General features: G+C 43.0%; 1 protein-coding gene across 2 annotated transcripts in view; it reads left to right on the top strand.

Moving 5' to 3' along the window:
* The window catches only part of GALNT10 (polypeptide N-acetylgalactosaminyltransferase 10), a 239,554-nt gene extending 217,463 nt beyond the window's left edge, over window positions 1-22,091 (top strand). For both annotated transcript variants that reach the window (XM_077137482.1, XM_077137483.1), the window contains exons 9-12: window positions 4,248-4,469; window positions 9,031-9,147; window positions 17,212-17,361; window positions 17,883-22,091. In XM_077137482.1, the coding sequence (XP_076993597.1) occupies window positions 4,248-4,469; window positions 9,031-9,147; window positions 17,212-17,361; window positions 17,883-18,041 (648 nt within the window). In that variant the 3' untranslated portion in view covers window positions 18,042-22,091. The remainder of the gene's footprint in view (window positions 1-4,247; window positions 4,470-9,030; window positions 9,148-17,211; window positions 17,362-17,882) is intronic.
* Window positions 22,092-24,611: the final 2,520 nt, after the last annotated feature.

A 24,611-nucleotide genomic window follows, 5' to 3' on the forward strand; every position in this document is an offset into this window, starting at 1 on the left:
ACATTTTAAGATGGTCAAGGGGGAAAACTCAAAAGAGAAATAATATTTTGTGACACATGAAAATCAAATTTCAATGTCCATAAAGTTTTAGTGGAACACAGCCACACTCATTTGTTTGCATCTAGAGTGACAACATTGGAATTGAGTAGCTGTGACAGAAACCATATGGTCTGCAAAGCTGAAGTTATTTACTCTCTGGCCCTTTGCAGAGAACATTTGCCAAGCCCTGACTTCGCTTCTGCTCTCAGAGCAATCATCTGTTCTTTGGTGTGAAGACTGATAACCACCTAAAATGCAATTTTAATCTTCAGAGGGAAATTTAGATAGAGGTAAAACCTAGAGAGTTTAAATATGGGGGGATTTCTGGCAACGGGCAGTGGTTGGAGGAAGACTTTGGGGTCAGGGAGTTCCCTGAACTGCTGCTCTCCCTGTCAGAGGTTCTCAGCAGGAGATATCCACGCTGCAGATGGGATGAGGAATTTGAATCACAATTAGGTCTAAGAATTCACTCTTCCTCTATCCCAAGTCTTTTCACAAACAGGCCGTCTCTTCACCTGCTGCCTCTACTTACCAAGAATGCGTTTGACATTTTTTTTAAATAAATTATCCTTGTACTTCATAAGAAATGTAGCAGAAACGTTCACACCTCAAAGTACCATTACAAATTTCTGCCACCAATGGAATTATACCTTTTGGTTACGAGTTATAATTTCTCTTCACCATACAACTTGGTCAGAACTCTTTTTTTTTTTAAACTTTTTTTATTAATTAAAAAAATTAACAAACAAAACATCATTCCATTCTACATATACAATCAGTAATTCTTAATATCATCACATAGTTGCATATTCATCATTTCTTAGTACATTTGCATCGATTTAGAAAAAGAAATAAAATGATAATAGAGAAAAAAAGACTATACATACCATACCCCTTATCCCTCGCTTTCATTTACCACTATTCAAACTGAATTTATTTTAACATTTTCCCCCCTATTATTTATTTTTATTCCATATATTCTTCTCTTCTGTTGATATAGTAGCTAAAAGGAGCATCAGACATAAGGTTTTCACATTCACAGAGTCTCATTGTAAAAGCTATATCATTGTTCAATCATCATCAAGAAACATGGCTACCAGAACACAGCTCTACATTTTCAGGCAATTCCCTCCAGCCTCTCCACTACATCTTGAACAACAAGGTGATATCTACTTAATGCATAAGAATAACCTCCAGGATAACCTCTCGAATCTGTTTGGAATCTCTCAGCCATTGACACTTTTGTCTCATTTTACTCTTCCCCTTTTGGTGGAGAACTTTCTCTCAATCCCTTGATGTTAATTCTCAGCTCATTCTAGGGTTTTTCTCAGTCCCTTGATGCTGAGTCTCAGCTCATTCCAGGCTCTCTGTCCCACGTTGCCAGGAAGGTCCACACCCTTGGGAGTCATGTCCCACACAGAGAGGGGGATGTTGGTGAGACTGCTCGTCGTGTTGGCTGGAGAGAAGGGCCACATCTGAGCAACAAAAGAGGCTCTCCTGGGGGTGACTCTTAGGCCTAAATTTTAAGTAGACTTGACCTATCCTTTGTGGGGTTAAGTTTCATGTGAACAAACCCCAAGACTGGGGTCTCTAGCTTTGGTTGTCCACACTGCTTGTGAGAATATCAAGAATTCAACTTGGGGAAGTTGAATTTCTCCCCACTCTCACCATTCCCCGAAGGGGGCTTGCAAATACTTTTCCAGTCACTGATCAAATCATTCTGGGATTCATCGGGGCATCACTCTAGACAAACCAACAAAATTTCATGTCCTACCTGAGATTCCAAGTACTTATGACATTCAATCAAACTATCTACATGAGTTATATTAGGAAATGCTCTAGTCAAAATATAAATTTTGTAACAAACATTTTTTGCTTTAGTCTCACACATAAGGTGACATTTTAAGGTATTAATTATCATCTATTTTCAGCACCCTGCAATAATGACAATCCTTTGTTCTTCCTCATGCCAAAACATTTTTAAAATTTGTACATTGTACATTTCACTATTATTATACACTCTAGGCATTCCTAGATTATACCATCTCAATCTTTAACATTTATCTTTCTTTCTGATTTCATTTATGTCCCCAGCCCTCCTCCCTCTATCATTCTCACATGCAGCTTCATTCAGTATTTTAACATAATTGTATTACAGTTAGGTAGTATTGTGCTGTCCATTTCTGAGTTTTTGTATTCAGTCCTATTGCACAGTCTGTATCCCTTCAGCTGCAATTACCCACTATCTTACCCTATTTCTATCTCCTGATGGTCTCTGTTACCAACGACATATTCCAAGTTTATTCACTAATGTCAGTTCATATCAGTGAGACCATACAGTATTTGTCCTTTAGTTTTTGGCTAGTCTCACTCAGCATAATGTTCTCAAGGTCCATCCATGTTGTTACATACTTCATAAGTTTATTCTGTCTTAGAGCTGCATAATATTCCATCATATGTATATACCACAGTTTGTTTAGCCACTCGTCTGTTGATGGACATTTTGGCTGTTTCCATCTCCTTGCAATTGTAAATGATGCTGCTATAAACATTGGTGTGCAAATGTCTGTGTCTTTGCCCTTAAGTCCTCTGAGTAGATACCTAGCAATGGTATTGCTGGGTCATATGGCAGTTCTATATTCATCTTTTTGAGGAACCGCCAAACTGCCTTCCACAGTGGTTGCACTATTTGACATTCCCACCAACAGTGAATAAGTATGCCTCTTTCTCCACATCCTCTCAAGCACTTGTCATTTTCTGTTTTGTTGATAATGGCCATTCTGGTGGGTGTGAGATGATATCTCATTGTGGTTTTGATTTGCATTCTCTAATGGCCAGGGACATTGAGCATCTCTTCATGTGCCTTTTGGCCATTTGTATTTCCTCTTCTGAGAAGTGTCTGTTCAAGTCTTTTTCCCATTTTGTAATTGGATTGGCTGTCTTTTTGTTGTTGAGTTGAACAATCTCTTTATAAATTCTGGATACTAGACCTTTATCTGATATGTCCTTTCCAAATATTGTCTCCCATTGTGTAGGCTGTCTTTTTACTTTCTTGATGAAGTTCTTTGATGCACAAAAGTGTTTAATTTTGAGGAGCTCCCATTTATTTCTTTCTTTCTTCAGTGCTCTTGCTTTAGGTGTAAGGTCCATAAAACCACCTCCAATTATAAGATTCATAAGATATCTCCTTACATTTTCCTCTAACTGTTTTATGGTCTTAGACCTAATGTTTAGATCTTTGATCCATTTTGAGTTAACTTTTGTATAGGGTGTGAGATACGGGTCCTCTTTCATTCTTTTGCATATAGATATCCAGTTCTCTAGGCACCATTTGTTGAAGAGACTGTTCTGTCCCAAATGAATTGGCTTGACTGCCTTATCAAAGATCAAATGTCCATAGATGAGAGGGTCTATATCTGAGCACTCTATTTGATTCCATTGGTCAATATATCTATCTTTATGCCAGTATCGTGCTGTTTTGACCACTGTGGTGGTCAGAACTCTTTTAGTTGAAAAACTGCAGAACCCCAATTCAAATTGCCTTAGGCACAAGGTAGGTCTTGCTTCAGACATGGCTGGATATAGAATTGAGCCCCCTGGGCCAGCCCTCAGCTCTGCTTCATTCAGGTTGACTTCGTCCTTGGACAGGCTGTCCTCGTGTGGCGGCCAGTGCCCACAGCCCCAGCTGACCTCTTACCCAGAGATCTTACCCACAATCCCAGCAAACACAGAGCAAGCCTCCCTAGTAGTTGCAGCAAAAGCAAAGATTCCCCTCGGTTCTGGTTGGCGTGGCTCAAGCCCCACGTCCACTGCTGACAAACCCCCACAGAGAAGGCAGCTCTCCTTACACCAAGCAGGCCAGGTTCTGCCCCCTTCCTCAAGCTGCATGGACTGGGAGTGGGGAAGGGGTGGCTCCCCAAAGGAAAACTGGGGGGCTAGCACTAGAAAAAGATACACTAGATGATGGGCAGGCCAAAACAACAGTGGTCTTATTGTTGTAACATCCTTAAAACATGCGTAAATAATAAATAGATGTATGACAAGATGGCATGACCTAAGATGAGATTTTTACTTCTGTCTCAGTGGGACTAAGGTCTTTGATACAATGTAAAATAAGACAGGTTGACCTCAATCTGCTGGGACCTTTAACCCACCCCCAGCCTCGGTTCCTCCAAGAGCCTGACTCCTCCTGGCGTCTCCTCCCCCAGAACCTGAAGCGCGTGGCGGAGGTGTGGATGGATGAGTACGCCGAGTACATCTACCAGCGGCGGCCCGAGTACCGCCACCTCTCCGCCGGGGATGTGACCGCCCAGAAGAAGCTCCGTAGCTCCCTGGACTGCAAGAGTTTTAGGTGGTTTATGACCAAGATCGCCTGGGACCTGCCCAAATTCTACCCGCCCGTGGAGCCCCCGGCTGCAGCCTGGGGAGAGGTGAGTCAGGAGGCCAGGGCTGGCTCCAGAATGGGTAGGACCACGGCCAAGTGAAACCGCAGAGCTCTTGTTCACAAATAGGAAAAAAGTCCCGTTAAAGGTGTAAAATGTGAGGCAGTGCGATGGCGCCTCAGTGGCAGAATTCTCGCCTGCCATGCCAGAGACCCGGGTTCGATTCCCAATGCCTGCCCATGTGTAAAAAAACAAAAAATTTAAGGTATAAAATATGACATTCATGATATAAAATAGAAAGTATTCCTTTTTTCCGTGGTCTTTCTCAGGCCTTATTTTGATGGGTTTTATTTGCTGTTTAATGTTCTAAGTAAAGAAAGATTAAAACTACATTATTGGCATGAATTTTCTATTCATCTTTATAATATGCAGTGCCAGTTTTAAATGCAAGTGTAAGAGACTTTAACTCATGCAGAATCACTGAAATTATGGAGTCCGTATTTCATACCTCCTACATGCATGCAAATGTATTTCTCTTTCCAGAACAGTGGAAACACTGCACAAAACCAACTCAACTGTTTTTATTTCCCTTCTTGATATGCGCACATTCTCCCAATACTCCCTACCCTCAACTTACAGATGAGTAAAGAAGGCCTGAGAGGAAAAGGAACCCTGGGGGCCCATCTTTCCCTTTCCTCTATGCCATCGCTTGCAGGAAATAACCTGCATAAGGATATGGTAGGGTTCCTTGGTCTTCCCTGTGTCTTGGAAAGCCATTGCCTTTTTTGTGCCTTCAAAGCAAGTTCTGGTTTGAATGGAAGGCTTGGCCTTAGTCACGGATGTAACACTCTCACCCCCAGCTTGCTTAGTTTCACTAACTCCCTTGAATCTTGGTCCACCAGAGGGCTGTGCTACTGTATAGAAGTGGGGCAGCAAGGAACAGTGAACACATGCATGGTATGTATCTCCTTTACTTAGACCCATGCTCCATTGTCCCACCAGACTTCGCTTATCAAACAAATTCAAAGATAAAAATTATTAAAAATTTCAAAAATCCACAACAAAGCTTTAAGCCAAGTGCAGGTGCCCTCCCCTGCTGCACACCCATGAAGCTGGCCCTACTGGAGGAGGCAGGCCAGGCTTAGTGTGTGGACAAGCGCTCCATTGTCAGATCCTGGGTCTCTGAGTCCACCTGGTATATTGATTTGGAGAGCGGGAGCTAAAAGTTGTTGGCTCTTTCTGTTGCAAGTGACAGAAATGGATTAATTAACAAAGGGAAATTTATTGGCTCTCCTAGGAGCCTGGGGCAGCTGTGGCTTTGGCCGCGCCTGGATCCAAGAGCTCAGATGATGTCAGTCTCTTTTTCTCCTGCTTAACTCTGCCCTCTTTGATATTGACCTGATGCTCAGGGTAGCAAGTTGTCTTCCAGAAGCTTCAAGCTGACACACCCCAGCTTGGCCAACGCAGCAGAATGTTGATGCCTTTTCTCAATAGAGACAGAAAAGGTCCAAAAACCAAGCCTCATTCTAACATCCTGGATTCTGGGCCCATTCCTGCCCAGTCACTGTGGCCACCAGGGGAAGAGGGAAAGGAAGAGAGTAGGATGGGTCCTTTGACTGGCCACAAGTGGGCCCAAGGGCAATTGGGGCACTGTTACCCAAGGAAGGATAGATGCATGTTAGCCTGGCAGAAATACCAGGCATGACTTCTTTCAAATTCACACAGAAACCGTTCCTGACTATGCCATCTGGCTCACTCCACCCCCAGCACTGCCACCTCCATCCTAGGAAAGGTGCAGTGTTGGCTGCCATCATGAATCTCTGTTTCTTTACCAGTGTATTGGCTGCTCCCCCATGTTAATTCAGGTCCTCGGAGAAGCAGACCCCAAGAGGGGATCATCAGGGAAAGCCAAAAAAAGAGATTTATTGGGGACATACCTGTGAGAGAAAATGAGGAGGGAGTAGGGAAGGCCTCAGACCATGGTACAGGGGAAGGGGAAGGAAGGGGGATTTGGGGGAGGAAAAGTCCAGACTGCAGTGCACTTCTAGGAAAATTTTGATGAGGTGAATAAGGAATCCTCAAGCCAAATCACTCTCAGTGGAGTCAGGCATCTCCGGGAGCAGAGCCGCCATCCTACCCCTACCACACTCAGAGTCACCAGCTGGGAAATGCTCCGATATGGTGGCGATTCATGGGGCTGTTAGACTCCCTGTGACGGGAAATCCGACTGGCACATTCTCATAGCCACCACACTCCCCACCCCCACCCGTAAGACGATAGAACACTGTCTGTGACACAGGAACTAGACCAGGTTACAGCCGGTACCCAGCACAGTCGCCCACCTGTTGTGAGTACCCAATAAATAATGACCAGGCCTAGGTCCCAATCCAGGGTTCTTCCCACACATCACACTACACGCTTCCTAATGGTTGAGAAGGCCATGGGAACACTGCTGTTCCTCAATCCGGGGATGAGGGGTGGGAGACAGTGCCTGCCACCCCCCTACTCGGCGCCCTCAAAGGCAGATAGAGTCCAAGACCCTATAACAAAGCTTTCAGGTTACTCAAGTATAGTCCCTGGGCCACCTGTACCTGTGTCACCTGGAATGGGGACACAATTCAGTGCCTCAGCCTACCAGAGCCAGACTTCGTTTTTTTTTTTTTTTCTTTTTTTTTTCTTTTTTATTAATTAAAGAAAAAAAAGAAATTAACACAACATTTAGAAATCATTCCATTCTACATATGCAATCAGTAATTCTTAACATCATCACATAGATTCATGATCATCATTTCTTAGTACATTTGCATCGATTTTGGAAAAGAACTAGCAAAACAACAGAAAAAGATAAAGAATGTTAATATAGAGAAAAAAATAAAAATAATAATAGTAAAAAAAAAAGACACAAACAAACAAACAAAAAAAAAACCTATAGCTCAGATGCAGCTTCATTCAGTGTTTTAACATGATTACTTTACAATTAGGTATTATTGTGCTGTCCATTTTTGAGTTTTTGTATCTAGTCCTGTTGCACAGTCTGTATCCCTTCAGCTCCAATTACCCATTATCTTACCCTATTTCTAATTCCTGCTGGTCTCTGTTACCAATGACATATTTCAAGTTTATTCTTGAATGTCGGTTCCATTGTTTCATTTTTATATTTTGTTTTCTGAGCCAACTGGAATACTATTTGTTTCTCCCATTTCCTGGATCCCATGTCACACAGTTTCTTGTTTTACTTTACTCTTGCATTTTGTTGGAGTATTTCCTTTAGTGCTTTCCAAGAAAGGGTGCATGAAGGAAATATCTTTGCTTGGTTAAAAATGTCTGTATTTTACCCTTGCCCTTGATTATCACATCTGGCTGATTATAGATTTCTTAGTTGAAAAATTTTTCTTCTTATAATTTTGAAGGCATGGTTCTACTGTTTTCAGTTTCTTTTACTTTTATTCCTTCTCTTTTTCTTTCTTGCCTTAAGGATAGCTCAAAACCAAAATCAAACTGCACCAGAAAATCCTGCTACCCCCACTTTAAAAACATATCTTGACTCATAAAATTCCATACTAATCCAATCCCTCCCTTTGGTCCAAGTTACCATCATCCTTCATCTGAACTTCTAATTGGTCCTCCTGCTTTTTATTTTTTTAAATAAAAGTTCTCAAACAAACCATGTGTGGCTTTATACTTTTTACTGCAGCCATGTTTTCATAAATAATATATAGGGTTGATTTCTTTGCCTGACCTTTTTTTATTTTATTACCCTTTTTGTAAGATTTAAGGAATTTCATTTATACTCTGGATGTTACGTATCCTAATTTTACTGCTGAAGAGAAGGGGCTCAATTTCTTTCTTCAACAGTTTTTTCATGAAAATAAAAATCATAAAGTTTTACAAAATCTAATCAGGATAGAAATACCTGATGAGAAAAATAATACTCCTATTTCTGATATTGTCAATAGTGTGTCACGCTTCTCATATACATATTAATATTTATTAAAAATTTTGGTTATTATATATAATTTGCTTCTTTCACTTAGCAATCCTTGACATTCTGCCATTTTAGTACCTCAATCCTTTTAAATCCTGTAGAATATTATATTCTACAGATATACTGGTTAGATATTTCTTTACTGATCAACATTTGGCTGTTTCCAAACTGTTATTTAAAAAAAGAAGTCTTTAACAAATACTCTTGGTCCTTTTTTTTGGTTCAGGATTAATTTATAGAAATGTAAGCTCTGAGTTCCAAGGATATGAACATTATGGAATTGTAATCAATATTGCTAATATACACTCCTACAATCCCTCAGCTCTCATACCCTCCCACCACCCCATGACTCTGCCTGCTCTAAAGAGAACAGTGTTTTAAGCAGCTACTCTCTGTTGAGTGAGTATTTGAGAGCTCTAGTGCTGGTTTAATGAACATTCCTTTATTGAGACATTCAAGGCACTTCCAACACTGAGGGTCAACTTTGTTAGGACACTTCAGAGCTTTGCCCCTCTAAATGTCTCTGCTTGGTTCCCTTTCCCCACCCCTGAGCGGGGCTGGAGCGGGTACCTGGAGCTGCCTCACTGCTCCACTCCATCCCACTCTCCCTACTTTCCCTTCCAGATTCGCAATGTGGGCACAGGGCTGTGTGCGGACACGAAGCACGGAGCACTGGGCGCCCCGCTGAGGCTGGAGGGCTGTGTCCGGGGCCGAGGGGAGGCAGCCTGGAACAACATGCAGGTAAGGGCCCCTCCTCAGGGAGTGGCGGCCAGATCCTCTGGTCCACCTGCAGTCTGGGGAGCTCACGCAGTCAGGGTTGGGTGGGAGACAAGGAGTCAGCGATGAGTAAGAAAAGTCAGCTCAGGAGATGAGTTTTAAGCGCTTCCTGAACACCTTGGAAAGAAGAATCCTTTACTTTGCAATAAAACCGCCCATCTGGTGTGCTTTCTTTACAAATGACAGATTCCCACCCCAAATGACCTTCAACAGAAAGAGGGATTTATTGGCTCATGTCACTGAAAAATCCAGGCTCTGTCCTCTGGATCCCTTCAGGATCTCAGTTCTGCCTCCTTCCCTGTTGGCTTCGTTCTTAACTTGGCTCTCCCCATGTAGTGGCAGCTGTGAATGACCCCCAGCAGCCAGGGCTCCCGGGTCCCTAGGGGAATACCTGTCTCTTCAAGAGTTGAGGAACAGCCCTGGGCTCCCCAGCACTGTGGGCAGGTCTGCTTCTGTGAGGGAGGTGATGCGTCCTCCGCTCCTGGAACCTGGGGGAATGGTCAGCCTCACTCGAACAGCAGGGAAAAGAGTGGGAGCGGTGGTTCCCCGAGGGACCAGTCCCCAAGGGATGGTACCACGAGAAGGAGGAGCCCAAGCCAGCCCTGCAGGAGAAGCTCCCACTCTCAGGAAACTGTTCTCAGCTTTCTGAGATCCTTTCCTCAGAACAGTTAACCCCAATGTTTAACCCAGAATCCATTGAATCTTAGTTCCAGGATACATTTTCATAGTCTCCTTACTGGCATTTTGGAATATATACTGATGTAAGCTCATTAGTGCAGGTCGTCTGCACAAACAGAGCTCAGAGAAAGAAAGAGGGTCTGAATACCTACCAAGAATGGACAGCACCTTCTCTCAGGCTCAGAATGCCCACGTCAATGCATCTATCTGTCCCTTGCTCTAAGTGCATCTCTGCCTCATCGTTTCTTTAAAAAAAAAAAAAAAAAAAAAACAGTGTCTTTGCATACAAGTGAGAGTATATATAATATTACTTCATCTTTTACATATCACCCACTTAGAAATTTGTGTCTTTTTTCCAAAGACATGGTTATTGCAAAACATTGAAAAGTTTAAACAGCGTAGAAATAGTGTCTAATTTTGAAGCCCCTTTTGAGATCTTTAGACACAAGCCAAAGAATCTTCCTAACACCAGTGCAAACTCCAGGCCCCCTTTACCCCTGTGGTTCATGGGGTTTTACTTATAAGGCTAATTTCAAAAGTTAAAGGTAACTTGAAAGTGGTTAAAATGGGGAATTTTTATGCTATATGTTTGTTACCACAGCAAAAGTAAAAAAGGTGGGGGGGGGCAACTGTACAACAAAAAGTAAACCCCAATGAAAACCATGGACTCTAGTTAATATTATAATACTATTGGTTCATCAGCTATAACAAGTGTACCACACCAGTGCAACATGTGAACAATAAGGAAATCGTGTGCATGGGCGATGGATGCATGGGAACTCTGCCTGTCCTGCTTGATCCCTCTGCAAACCCTCAAGTGTTCTAAAAATAAATAAGTAAATAGATAAATAAGCTAGAAGTATTTTCCAATCAATCCTAGCTTCCATTAGAGTCCATTATAAATCCAAATATTTTCATTAGTGTAATGAAAAAATAAATTGTGGAATATCTATACTACTTGGTACATTCATACTAAATAGTCATTAGAAGGAATGTATTAGAAATGTCTATTTAGACATTGTGTATTAGACAAAATGTGTATTAGACCTTCTAGATCTTGAAAACAATATGGAGTAACTGGCAATACCAAGTTGCCCAATATAAATTTTTTTTGCATTTATTTATTATGTTTATGCCTCATCCTTTCTTAATGACAATTCTTATGAGATAGTGGCTCTTCCTAACTCTCCTGAGTTTTCCAAGGCACTGTGCAGCTTCTCCTACCCCCTTCCTAAGACCCGAAGGAGACCCGGAAGAGCTTGGAGCCTGGATAGAATGTGCTCAGGGAACCAGGCCTTGGGACAGTCCGGTGTTGGCAGACAGCCCTCGTTAATGCCTGGGGGTCCACTCAGACAAGCAACTGAATGGTGCCTGGGTGTGTGGCAGGCCAGCCTCTGCCTTCTGAGATGAGAAGCACAGCCACCTAATTACCCCAATGGAATCTAGGCCTCCCTGTAACCCTTAACCACCCTGAACCAGGACCTTAGTGAAACTGTGAAGGGAGAAATGTGAGTCTAAAAGGCAGTTAGACTGAGCTAAGAAGGCCTGGAAAATTAGCTTTTAAGAGGCAGTGGCTGGCATTCCCTGCCACCAACATCAATGTCCACTTCTGGCCAGACACTGGATTTACCCTCCTGTCAGAAACAGCATCAAAATGAACAAAACCTATGAAACAAAAGTCTCCAAGAGAGTGAGCATCAGCTAGCAAAGGACAATAATCCCAGAGAGATGAGAAACAAGCCAGCTAAGCCCTATGAACAAGCCCAGAAAAGGCATGTTCAGGTCCCAATCCCTGGTCCTGTGGGTGTGAACCATTTGTAAATAGGACCTTTGAAAATGTTGTTAGTTAAGGGGTGCCCACATTAAATGAGACAGGGCCTTAGTCCAATATGGCTGAAGTCCTTATAAGTAAAGGAAATTGGACATGGAAAGAGAAGCCACTAGGAGCAGCCAGAAGCTGGAAATCAGCAGAACCTGGAAGAGAAAGGAGAAGATATTGCCATGTGCATAGCCATGTGATAGAAAAGCCAAGGAACCCACAAAATTGCCAGCCAGCCAGAAGATACTGACTGTGGGAGGAAGCAAACCTTCTAGCCTCTGAAACTGTGAGCCAACAAATTCCTATTGTTAAGTCAGTTCATTATATGGGACTTGTTTCAGCAGCTAGGAAACTGATACAATCTCCCTCAGGTGTTCAGTTGAGTACTGATCAGTGCATGCTTGAGGAAACTACCCTAGGCTGGAAAAAGAACCATCTGAGAGGACTGGAGGAAACAGTGCCTAGTGCTTATGCAGGGCCAGCAGTAGTGCCTGTCCCCACCAATCAGAATGGAAAACCTATGATTCAGAAAGCATTAGATAAAACACAAAAAGATCTTGCTCTTCTGAAGAAGTAATGGCTGAAATTTTTCCAAATGTGATGAAATCTATAAATCCACCAATCTAAGAGGCTCAACAAACCCCAAGCACAAGAAATATGAAGAAAACTACACCAAGACATAGCATAATCAAACAGCTCAAAACCACTGGTATAGAGAAAATCTTAAAAGCAGCCAGAGGAAAAGGACATGTACATAGAAAACGGACAAAGAAAAGGATGACAAACTTCTCCTTAGAAAGAATTCAGGTGATAACACAGTGGAACAACATCTTTAAAATACTGAAAGAAAAACAAACCTGTCAACCTAGAGTTTGATATTAGTGAAAATATCTTTCAGAGCCAAAATAAAATGAAGACTTTTTCAGTATACAAAAGCTGAAAGAACTCATCACCAGCAGACCTGCACTACAAGAAACACTGAAAAGAAAATCTGCAGGCAGAAGGAAAACTATACTTGATAGAAATCTAGAACTACAGAAATGAATGAAGAGCACCATAAATGAAAAACAAGGGTAAAGATTTTTTCATATTTTTTCACTTTTTTCTTTTTATTGAGAGATACTATATATTCACATACCATATAATCATCCAAAGTGTATAATCGCTTTGGTTCATAGTATCATCATATAGCTGTGCATTCATCATTGCAATCTATTTTTTAACATTTTCATTCCCCCCCAAAAAATTTTTAATAAATGTAAAAGTAAAACTAAAAAAGAATACCCAAAACATCCCATAACCCCATTTAATTTTTTGTCTTTTTTTTCTTATTCATCAGTCCATACACTGGATAAAGGACTTGTCAGTCACAGGTTTTCATTATATAGAGCTTAAAAGCTCTATAGTTATTCAGTCATCTTCAAGAATCAAGGTTATTGGATTACAGTTCAACAGTTTCAGGTATATCTCTCTAGCTACTCCAATACACCAAAAACTGAAAAGGAATATCTATATATTGCATAAGAATAAACTCCAGGATAACCCCTCGACTCTGTCTGAAATCTCTCAGCCACTGAAACTTTATTTTGTTTCATTTCTCTTCCCTTTTTGGTCAAGAAGGCTTTCTCAATCCCATGATGCCAGATCCCAGCTCATCCCTGTAGTTCTGGCCTATGTTGCCAGGGAGATTTACACCATAATCGTAAGTAGGCTTGGCTTCTCCTCTGCAGGAATAAGTTTCATAAGGACAAGCCCCAAGATCAAGGGCCTGGCCCATCAAATTGGCAGTCCCCAAGGCTTGCAAGGATATCAAGTCGTCCTGAAGTGGAGAAGTTTAATATTTCCACCTTTTCCCCCAGTGCCTCACAGGGCCTTTGCAAATACTTTTTAATCTTCTGCCCAGATTATTCTGGAATATATAAGGGCACTACACCAACCCAGGCAAAGAATATCTCACTCCCTATTCATGGTTCCATGTGATTATGGTGTTCAAATAACCATAATCAAATAACTCATATGGTGAGCATATGAGTTACATTAGTGTGCTACTGAAAATATGTATTTTGCACCAAATTAATATCTCTCCCTTTGGTCTCACACAGAAGTTGAAGTTTTAAAATATAGTCAATATCATCCTTTACCCTTTTATCTGATTTACCTTAGTCCTACCCAGATCAGCTTCATTCATATCTCTAATTGAAGTCTGATCACTTTTTCAGTATTTTTAACAGTTGCTGTCTGGGGTAATGCTGACTTTCATAGCTGCAGAACTGTAACTCTGAGTCTCAGATGTCACACAAATATCTGAAGTTCCAGAGAATGACCAGATTATACACAAAGAGCTCAGTATCTCAGAATTTAGAAATAAAAGTTACAACTCAGGAATCCATGTGACTGCTATAATAACTTGAAAAACTTGAAATCTAGGAACCTTTACAATAGGCCTTCACTGATAACCCATGCTCTCAAATTTGATTCTCAGATTTTGCACATTATAGTTAGCCCATGTTAGTGAAGTGTGTTAATATTTGTCTTTTTATTTCTGGCTTATTCTAGTCAACATACTTTCCTCAGGTTCATTCACCTCATTGCATGCCTCACAACTTCATTCCCTCTTGCAACCACTCAATAGTCCATTGTATGTATGTACCACAGTTCCCCTTCCATTACTCCGTTGATGTACCCTTAGGCCACTTCCATCCATTGCAAATTGGGAACACTGCCTCCATAAACACCAGTATGCAAAAATGTCCATTCTTGTCCCAACTCTCAGTTCTTCCAAGTATAAACCTAAGTATATGGTTGCAGGATCATACAGCAACTCCACCCCAAGCCTCCTGCGGAGCCACCACACTGCCCTCCAGAGGGGCTGCACTACTCTACTTCCCTCCTAGCGGGGACTATGTACATCTCTCTCTCCACATTTTCTCCAATACATATATCTCTCTGTTTTTTAACAGTTGTATTCATACATCATACAACCCAACCTAAGTAAAAAAAAAAAAAAAAATCAATGATTCCTAGTATACTGACACAGCCATGCCTTTACCACCATGTTCTAGTTTGCTAGCTGCCGGAATGCAACACACCAGAGACAGATTGTCTTTTAATAAAAGGGGATTTATTTCGTTAGTTCTTCAGAGGAAAGGCAGCTAACTTTCCACTGAGGTTTTTTCTTATGTGGGAAGGCACAGGATGGTCTCTGCTGGCCTTCTCTCCAGGCCTCTGGGTTCCACCAACTTTCCCCGAGGTGACTTCTTTCTGCATCTCCAAAGGCCTGGGCTGAGCTGTGAGTGCTGAAATGAGGTATGCTGAGCGGCTTGGGCTGTGCTACGTTGTGCTCTCTCATTTAAGCACCAGCCAATTAACTCAAACATCATTCATTGCAGCAGGCACACATCCTAGCTAACTGCAGATGTAAATCAGCAACAGATGAGCTTCACATGCCATTGGCTCATGTCCGCAGCAACAGAACTAGGTGCCTTCACCTGGCCAAGTTGACAACTGAATCTAACTACCACATACCACAATCTATATGAGGACATTTCCATTTCTTACACAAAGAATCTCATATCCCTCTTCATATCTTCTGATTATTGAAATTTAGCTTTGGCATATTACCTTTGTTACATTCAATGGAAATATATTACAATATTATTATTAACTATAGACCCTAGTTTGCATTGATTGTGTTTTTCCCCTATACATCCCATTTTTTCATAGTTTTACAATCAAATGTGATCCATTTTATTAACAATTGGCTATCCACATGCAAAAAAAAATTGATTTCAACACATGCCTTATACCATATATAAAAATTAATTCAAAATGGATCATAAACCTAATGTAAAACCTAAAATTAAGAAGATTCTAGAAGAAAACAGGATAAAGTGACTGTGACCTTGGATTAAGTGATGATTTCTTAGATATAACACCAAATACACAATCCATAAAAGGAAAAGTCAATCAATTGAACTTCTCAAAAATAAAAAATATCTGTTCTTTAAAAGACACTGAAAAAATAAAAAAGGCAAACCACAGACTGGGAGAAAAATCTTTGTAAAGCCTATACCTGATAAAGGACTGTATCCAGAATATATAAAAACTCTCAAAATCCAATAATAAGAAAACAAACAATCCAGTTTAAAAGTGGGCAAAAGATTTGTGCAGACATTTCACCTAAAAAGATATATGGATTGCAAATAAGCACATGAAAGGTTGCTTAATATCATTAGTCATTCAGGAAATATAAATTAAAATTACAAGGTGATACCACACATCTAACAAAAAGACTGACCACTCCAAGGGTTGGCAAGGATATAGATGCAGTGGAATTAGACACTGCTGGTGGGAGTGCAAATGCTGCAACCGCTTTGGAAAACAGTTTGGCAGTTTCTTAGAAAGTTAAACATCAACTTATCAAATGATCCACCTATTCCATTCCTAGATATTTATCCAAGAGAAGAGAAAGCATATGTCCATATGAAATGACTTGTACACAAGTGTTCATAGCAGCTTTTTCTGTAATAGCTCAAAACTGGAAACAACCTTGATGTCCAAGAACAAGTAAAAGGAGTGGTATATCCATGCAGTGAAATTCTATCTACTCAACAAAAAAACAAGGAAAGAACTATTGGTAAATGCTACTTAACAGTATGATACATGGATGAATCTCAACAAAAATTAGGCTGAGGGAAAAAAATCAGGCCAAAAAAGTACATACTATATGATTCATTTATATAAAATTCTAATAATTGCAAACTAACCTGTGTTAACAGAAAGCAGATCAATAGTTGCCTAGGGATGGGGCAAGGAGGGACAGGGAAGGGATGATAAAGGTACATGAGGGCACTCTTGAGGGTGATGGATACATTCATTATCTTGACTGTAGTGGTGGTTTCACGGGTGTAAATATCTGTCAAAACATCAAATTGGGGCAGACCATGGTGGCTCAGCAGGCAGGGTTCTCACCTGCCATGCCAGAGACCCGGGTTCAATTCCCAGTGCCTGCCCATGCAAAAAAAAAAAAACATCAAATTGTATACTTTAAATGTGTGCAGTTTATTGTATGCCAATTATTCTTTAATAAAACTGCAAAAAAAAAAAAAAGAAGAAGAAGAAGAAGAAGCTTCTCAAGCAGATACAAAATGGGAGCCTGGTGTGGATCCTGATTCAAGCAGAGTAACTGAAAAGAAATTTACATGGCAATCCAAGAGCACTTACATTAAGGAAATATTTATACTTTTGATGTTAGAATGGTACTTACTGAAGTATTTGCACATAACATGAAATAATATCTGGGATTTGCATCAAAATAATGTGGGGGTGTGGGTAGCAGTGGGGGGTATGGCTTAGACTGGCCATGAGTTGGTCACTATTGAAGCTGAGTGATTGGAGAGAATTATAGTCACTCTACTCTTCTCTGGATTTCTGCGTTTTAAATTTTCCATAATTAAAAAAATGAAGAAATAAAAAAGAAAGGAAGAGTCCCTGGCTTAGCTGTCCCTCTTACAGTGTCCCTATGTGCACAGGTGTTCACCTTCACCTGGAGAGAGGACATCCGGCCTGGTGACCCCCAGCATACCAAGAAGTTCTGCTTCGATGCCATCTCCCACACCAGCCCAGTCACCCTCTATGACTGCCACAGCATGAAGGGCAACCAGCTGTGGAAATACCGGAAAGTAAGACAAGGCTTGCTGCGGAGAGCAGGGCCCCCAGCTTGATTAAATAAAAAAAAGTCGGGCCTCACTACTCTTTCAGTAGAGCTCACTCATCCATTCATTTGCTCCCCAAAGCTACCATGCCCAGTTTACCAGTCATTCAAGAGAAGCCAAAAGTCCAGATTTGTATGTGATTTTTCCAGAATCTAAACGTTGGCAACTAAGTCCATTGGTGGGGGTGGGGGTTGGAACCACCGCGAGGACCAGTGAAATTTGACTAGAGGCAGACATTCTCTAGGGGCCAGGCCTGGAAGTGACATGCATCACCTCTGCCAACATACCAGTGGCCAGAACTCAGTCACATGGCAACACCAAGTGCCAGGGAGGCTGGGCAGTGTCCCGCAGCACACTCGTGGGGAGTAACAGGCAAGCCTGGTCAGCAGCTACTGGTCACGTCCTCGTTTCCTCCTTACTGTTGTAGTTGTTGTTTTGACTGTCCCTATGCCCAGTGCTGCCTGGCTCATAACCTTCTTGTGTTGTAGGACAAGACCCTGTACCACCCCGTCAGTGGCAGTTGCATGGACTGCAGCGAAAGTGACCACAGGATCTTCATGAATACCTGCAGTCCCTCTTCTCTCACCCAGCAGTGGCTGTTTGAACACACCAACTCAACAGTCTTGGAACAATTCAATAGAAATTGAGTCCTCCCATCCCCTCGGCAGGCCTGGCGGTTGGGGGGGTGGGGGGTCCCTCCTCCCCCGCCCTACCCCCAGCACTCACTATAGCCTCTCTGAGCACCCCATGTATAAGATGCTGCCCAAATGGTTCAGGGTGAAGAAGACTCTTGCAGCCACACTTCTCAGACCTTCCAAAGCTGGAGCAAGGCGTCTGCATGGTCCTAAAGCCCCTGGATGTTGCACGGGGTGGGGGGGAGTTCAGCCCCAGTGAGGGGCCTCAGGAGAAAACAGAGCCTGCTTTAACCCCTGCTGGCATCATGGGAACCCCAGAGGGCCTTTGCAACTTTGTCATCTTGTCCCCTTGAGCCCCGCTGGAAGAATGCAGGGCAGCCAAGGCCACCTAGAAAGGAGTGCTGGGTGATTGCCCAGCCCTCAGGTGGCTACTGTCCATGAAGATCCTTGAGAAAGATTAGCAAAATGTGCCCATTTGGGGCGGCTTTTAATAGCACCGATGCCACCCATCCACAGGAGAAGGGGGGGGAGTCTTTCTCGGGGCGACTGGTTTCAGTCTTTGGTTTCTGTCTGTCCTGGGCGTGACTGCCCCTACTGCCCAGCTTCTGTTCTCTGTCAGCCCCAGTGGTTCAGTCGAAGGCCATACCTGGATCTCTGCACATTCAGTACTGACCACTGGCCAGCTGGCAGGCGTGGGGCCAGAGAGGGCTCCCCAGATATTCCTTTGCAGCTGTGGGCACATGGGATGTCTTTCCCCTGGTCTCTGGCATTTGAATAGCCCGTTTGAGTGCCCTCCAGGCACAAGAACAGCCCACCCACCAGCTTTTCAGGATGTATTTCAGATGCCCTCAGGCCCATGGAGAAGGCCGAGTAGAAGATGTCCCATCAGGAAATGCTGGCTGAATTTCCCTGATCCATGCTTCCATTTGCCTCTCTCTCTTCCGGGCAATTACCTTAAGAGAGGAATAGGGGTCCTCACCTCACACAGTCTAGAGACCTCCAGGGCAAGGTGCCTAGCCTCTGACCTCATCATGGTTTTAGTTTTCAATATATAACTCTAGAATTTGTTAAAGAACTCTAGAATTTGATCACAAACTCTAGAATGCTGCATAGGAATCTGGTGTTCTAGCATCCAGTGTAGATTTCTAGAATTCTGTGATTAAAGCAGCCAGGCAGGTGTAATACAGACAAGGCAGCCCAACCTAGAGACAATCTGTGAAATCCCAGTTTGGTGATGTTGGGGGTGAGACAGGGGTACCCCTGTCCATCAGCTTGTACCAGAAGCTGAAACGGTCCTCAGAGAAGACCGGAAGCCCTTAGTCCTGCCCGCTACATCACAGCTGCCATCTCATTTGCAGTGGAAAAAGAGAACCCAATGTCCCACCCAGCTCCATGCCAGTCCTTCATATTTACCTTTTGCTTTGTTAATTGTGCATCAGACTCCCAAAGGGTTCCCAAACTAATAGAAAGCATTTCTGCAACCAGCCTGCCACCCACTGAATCAGAAATAGAAACCACATTCCACAACCTACAGCTTCCAACCAGCTAGTCCAGGAAATGCTTGAAGTCAATATTTCAGTTGGAGTTGGGTCTCTTGATTGTGTCATTTACCAATTAACTGAGACATAAATCTGGGAACAGAGCCACAAATCTGCCTTTGAGATACTGGCGGATCTCAAGGCCATCAGTTATCAGGGGGAGTAGAGTAGAGCAGGATGGGGGGGGGGGGATGAACCCTCCCAACCACCACCACTGTCCCGACTGCACGTGTAGCTGGGGAAGGCTCTCTTCCCCACCTGCCCCAGCACAGCCCTGCTCTCTTCCCCACCTGCCCCAGCACAGCCCTGCTCTGGCCACCTGTCCATGGGAGAGGTGGCCCGTGTGCTCTAGAAGCTTGTTTGTTGATCCCCAGTGTCTTTTCAAACAAGTGCTCCGTCTTTAAAAGTGGCCCTATATAGGAGGAAGTCCAAAGATCCAGAATAACAAGAGGGTGGCAGTTTGGGGAGCTGAGTTAGGGTTCATCACCAGAGAGCAATGCAGCATCATTAAAATTAAAAAAAAAAAAAACCTGTGCCTTTTAAAAAGAAAAAAAATGCAAATGTACAGCAAATCCCTAAACTTGAACCATTTCTTAGTGCCTTGCTAGACAAACATAAAAGGGCAGGGTTGGGGGGAGGGGGGCATTTTTGTCAGTGTGTGCAGTTCCTATTGGATGAGTGTGTTTCTTAATGTCTAATCTCAAACGGGAGATGTTGGGCCCAGAGCAGGTACTGAGGCTGAGATGCCCCCAAGGCCAGAGGCCAAAGTTGTTTCGATTAGTGTGAGTAAGACTCCAGATTACAAAGGTAGCTGGGTAGCCCGCTTAGTTCAGGGCCTAGGAGAGGGCCCTGTATTACCTCATTGAGCCCTCTTTGGGGGCCATCCCTGCGGCCCTCCATCACAGCCCCCAAACAGAGTGCTTGTCCTGTCCTTGCTATCGGGATTAAGGAGTGGGGAGCGTAGGCTAGATTTCCGAATGGCCCCTCTCACAGTGAGCGGCAGAGTGTTCTCAGCAAGACAAGGATTGATTCCTGTGGGAAGCAGGAGCAGCAGGCAAGCAGTCCTCAGCTGTCTTCTTTCCCATCTTTTGTTTCTCCTTTCAGGTCTGGTTTGACACCCTCAACCAGGAAAAGGCAAGTGCTCCAAGCACTCTGGCATTTGTCACTGCTGAGCCCCCAAAACATCAAGTGGTCCTGGGACTTGACAAACTATGTAACGGGGAGGAAGGAAGGGATTTCTGTGATTAACTGGCCAACTGACTGATTGCAAATACCAAACCACTCATAATTTTGGCCTCATTTTTGAAAACTGCTAGTCTCAAGAATTCAGGTTCTCACATCCCCACCTGAAAATCAGCAGAGCTCAGCAAGAACTTGTGAGGCTGTGGTCAGGCAGATGACCAGTGAGTAAGAACTGGAGCCCCTTTCCCAGTAATGCCTTTATTCTGAGGATGAGGTCACAAAACAGGGAGTGGCTAGAAAGTATCATGACCTGGTGCCCACAAGCAGCCTTTCCAAGGAGGCACTCCAGAAACATTTCTGAATGCAAAGACCAACATTGGTGTAAGTATAAGGCCTTGGAGGTGGCTAAATTTAGAGGCACATCCGTGAAAAGCCATTCCACTTTTTGCTTCCAATGGAGTTTGTGCTATATGGTCCTTTTCAACTTTGAAAATGATCCAAGAACTGTTGTTTCTCCCCTTTAAGAAGAAATAGACCAGAGGCAGAGGGGGGTACATCAGCAAAAGAGATCTGACGGGAGATATAACATTAGTACCAGAGGAGAAAGAGCAGTTTTTGTTGAAGGTATAGCATATAAAGATTCCCAAAGCCCACACAGTGCGTTCATTTTCAAACCTACCTATTGAACTTCTGCTTCTCTTTAAAAAATAGATGATGTCCTTGAAAATGGCTCCATATTTCTTTTTGCACATCTACATTTTTCTAGTCTCTGGAGTCTCAAATGGCAAAGCACTTTACAGTAAGGTCTGAGAATTTTGGATCCCTTGCTTCGAGTATTTTGTTGGGAAAGGTTGACTGATCTTTTCTAATTCCTAGGAGGTGGTACATTTTTAATGCTTTCTGAAGATTTCTAAGTATGGGATGGGCAGGGAGTGCAGTTCTGTTCTGAAATTCTTTTCTGCTTTCAACTGATGCTCTTTGTGAAAGCCCAAGTAATATTTCAGTGCAGACTTGATCTTGAGCCAAGGCCCACTCCACCTCTGGGGCAGGAGTTGGACCCACATTCTAAGTGTCCGGGTTCTCTTAACATCCACTCCCAAAATGGCTTTAATGCAGCTGCTCCAGGCATTAGGCTTGGGCTCCTGCTCTGTTAGTGGCTAGAGACTGGAACCCCAAAGGGATTGCAGGTGGGGAATATTGGGGGAGTCAGATGGGACTCCATAGAGAAGCTCAAGACCACCAACCTCTCTTCTCCTGCCTGGAAACGTGAGCCTTTGTGAAGAACTGACTTACAATGTACAATTGTGATTGTTGTTGAATAAACCTCCAGACTTTCTCTAAATGGTCTCTGGCTTGTTCCTTGTCAGTGCCAATCTTTTTCTGTCATTCTCCAAATATTCATTGAGCACCTACTCAACACCAGGCACTCTGCTGGGTACTGAATGAAACGGACAAAGTCCCAAGAACCATCATTCTAGCGTGGGAGACAGAACAGCTAACCAAGATGATTCCAGATGGCATTAGTGCTATGAATGATATAAAACAAGTGATTTTGGGGGTGGGGCCAACATTAGGTAGGACGGTCAGGGGATGCCCCTCTGTGTGAGCTGGAATATGTGAAGAAGTGAGCCAAGAGACAACCTGGGAGAACAGTGTTCCAGGCAGAGGGAACAGCTAGCTCAACGGCCTGAAGCAGGAAGTTCTTATGTTGGAGGGAAAAGAAGGCAAACGCAGAGCCAAGTGGGGCAACCCTTACAGGCTATACGTGAGAGTAGAGGGTTTAAAGGAAGACAGTGTGACAATATGGAATAAGCTTAACTATTTCTAATGCTCATCCCCTCAGCCTCAAGTCCTTGTTTACCAAAACATTTTGATGCTGTTAGGTATTAGATTTGTCTAATAGCATGTGGTTTCAGAACGCTGGCTGGCCCAGCTGTGCAACAAACTGAATGTGACTTTCTGAAAATCCTGCCCCTCTTTAGGCCTCGGTTTTCTGCAATAAAATGACAAGTTTGGGGATGGCACTTCCAACCCCCCAGTCCTCTGGTTGGGTGTTGGTGTGAGGCTGCAGATAACCAAAGGAGCAGACACTGCCTGCTGGAGCTGTCACTCTGGGCCCACCAGAGGGCGCTGTGGATCATGGCTTGAAGAAGGTTGATAAACAGAAAAGGGAAATCTGTTTGCTGGCCCTGAGGTAGGTTTGAGCCTTGAAAGCAGACGGTCTTCTTAAAGGTCCCCAGCATCTCAGAATACTGTTCCAAATTCTTAATTCTTCAGATAAGAAAACTGAGGCCCAGAGAAGTTCCTGACCCAGTATCCCCACTCCCATGTTGTCTTCACAAAACACCACCCTGTGCCTTTGTAGACATGTAAGGAGATTCCATTTTAAAAGCCCTTTCTTCCTGTTTCCTTGGACTTTCAGAAAAATTCCATGAAATGGGTAAGAAAATAGTATATATTTATTCATTCAATAAAATGCATCAAGCACCTACTATCTGCCAGGTACTTTACTAGGTTCACAAGATGCAAGGTAATCCAAAACAGACATTCTTCCTGCCCTCCTGGAGCTTCCAGCTACTCAGAAAAACAGACATTAATCAAACGACCATTAAATTGAATGTATAGTTAGGAACGTAGTAAGGCCTACAAAGGAGAGGTGCATATGACAGCATGTTATGTGGACTAGACTTTATGAGGGAGGTTATGGTGCACGCTGAATCCATCTGAAACCCCAGCTTGATAACCCACTCACAGGAAAACAGAAGATTTTAAACAATGAAGAGACCACTTAAGAAGTACAGACAATTACAGAAACAACCAAGGATGGTGACACACCCAGGGACTAGCAAAACTCAGAAGCTGTTACCGCTCCTAAGCCTGAAGAGGCAAGAGAAGCGGTGGTATTAGTGGAACCCACACAGAGCTCTAGCCATGGGAGAGGGACTTCCCGATAGGAGCTGCAGCTCTACTTAGAAAAATGCAGCCACTGCTGAAACAGGACTGGAAAGGGAGGAATAAATACCGCATCTCTTTTCTTACCTTCCAATCTCCTGCCACTTGCTGCTTCCCATTGGCTGAAACCAACCCAAGCCAGAGGACAAGGGAGCCTGGGCAATACAGAGCATGGACATGAGCCTCCTGGGTCACAGAGCTGAGCAGAGACTAGATCTCTAGGCAAAGACTAGAGTAGAAAGGGCAAAGGGAGAGCAACTGTATGGAAATATATTGAGATATAATGAAAGGGCAGCAGGTGCCTAGGTGAAGAGGAGAGAAAAGGGACATCAGCAAAAACAGTGGCAAATTCTCTTTCCCATAAAGCAATGAGAAAACTGGCAAAAATAGAATCAACTTTTCCAGAACTCTGATAATTAATGAAAAGCTTGCAGTCATCCAAGGAGAATTTATTCAAGAAAAACAGCTGCATCTCAGTAAACTAATACCCAATTATCATGGGGGAAAACTAGCATCCTGACAGTCATCAGAAGGGTAGAATAGGATTGAGCCTTCAACACTTCATTCCCAAAGAATTGAACCAGACTGGGAACTCTCCCATTGAGAAAAGCCTTTTTTCCTTGGGGTATTTGTCAAACACAGAAGTGATTGTCTAACTTTTCCACTGCCTGGTGACAAGATATATAACAGTTGGGGCCAATAGTAGGTTGCTAACATGCTTAAAAGAAAAGGCTGGAAAATGAGACATCCACAGGGGCTTTGAAAAGCTATAACATTTTCCTGGGAATCTAGAAGGCCACATGCATGTGTAAAGCTATGTGCATACCCAAGGCTGTGCACATGCTCAGGAAAGAGCTGAGAAGGTCCTGAACTCTAATGTTGGGATAATATGGATGCTCTGTATGAGCAG

The sequence above is a fragment of the Tamandua tetradactyla genome, chromosome 20, assembly GCF_023851605.1.
Source record: "Tamandua tetradactyla isolate mTamTet1 chromosome 20, mTamTet1.pri, whole genome shotgun sequence".
NCBI lineage: Eukaryota > Metazoa > Chordata > Mammalia > Pilosa > Myrmecophagidae > Tamandua > Tamandua tetradactyla.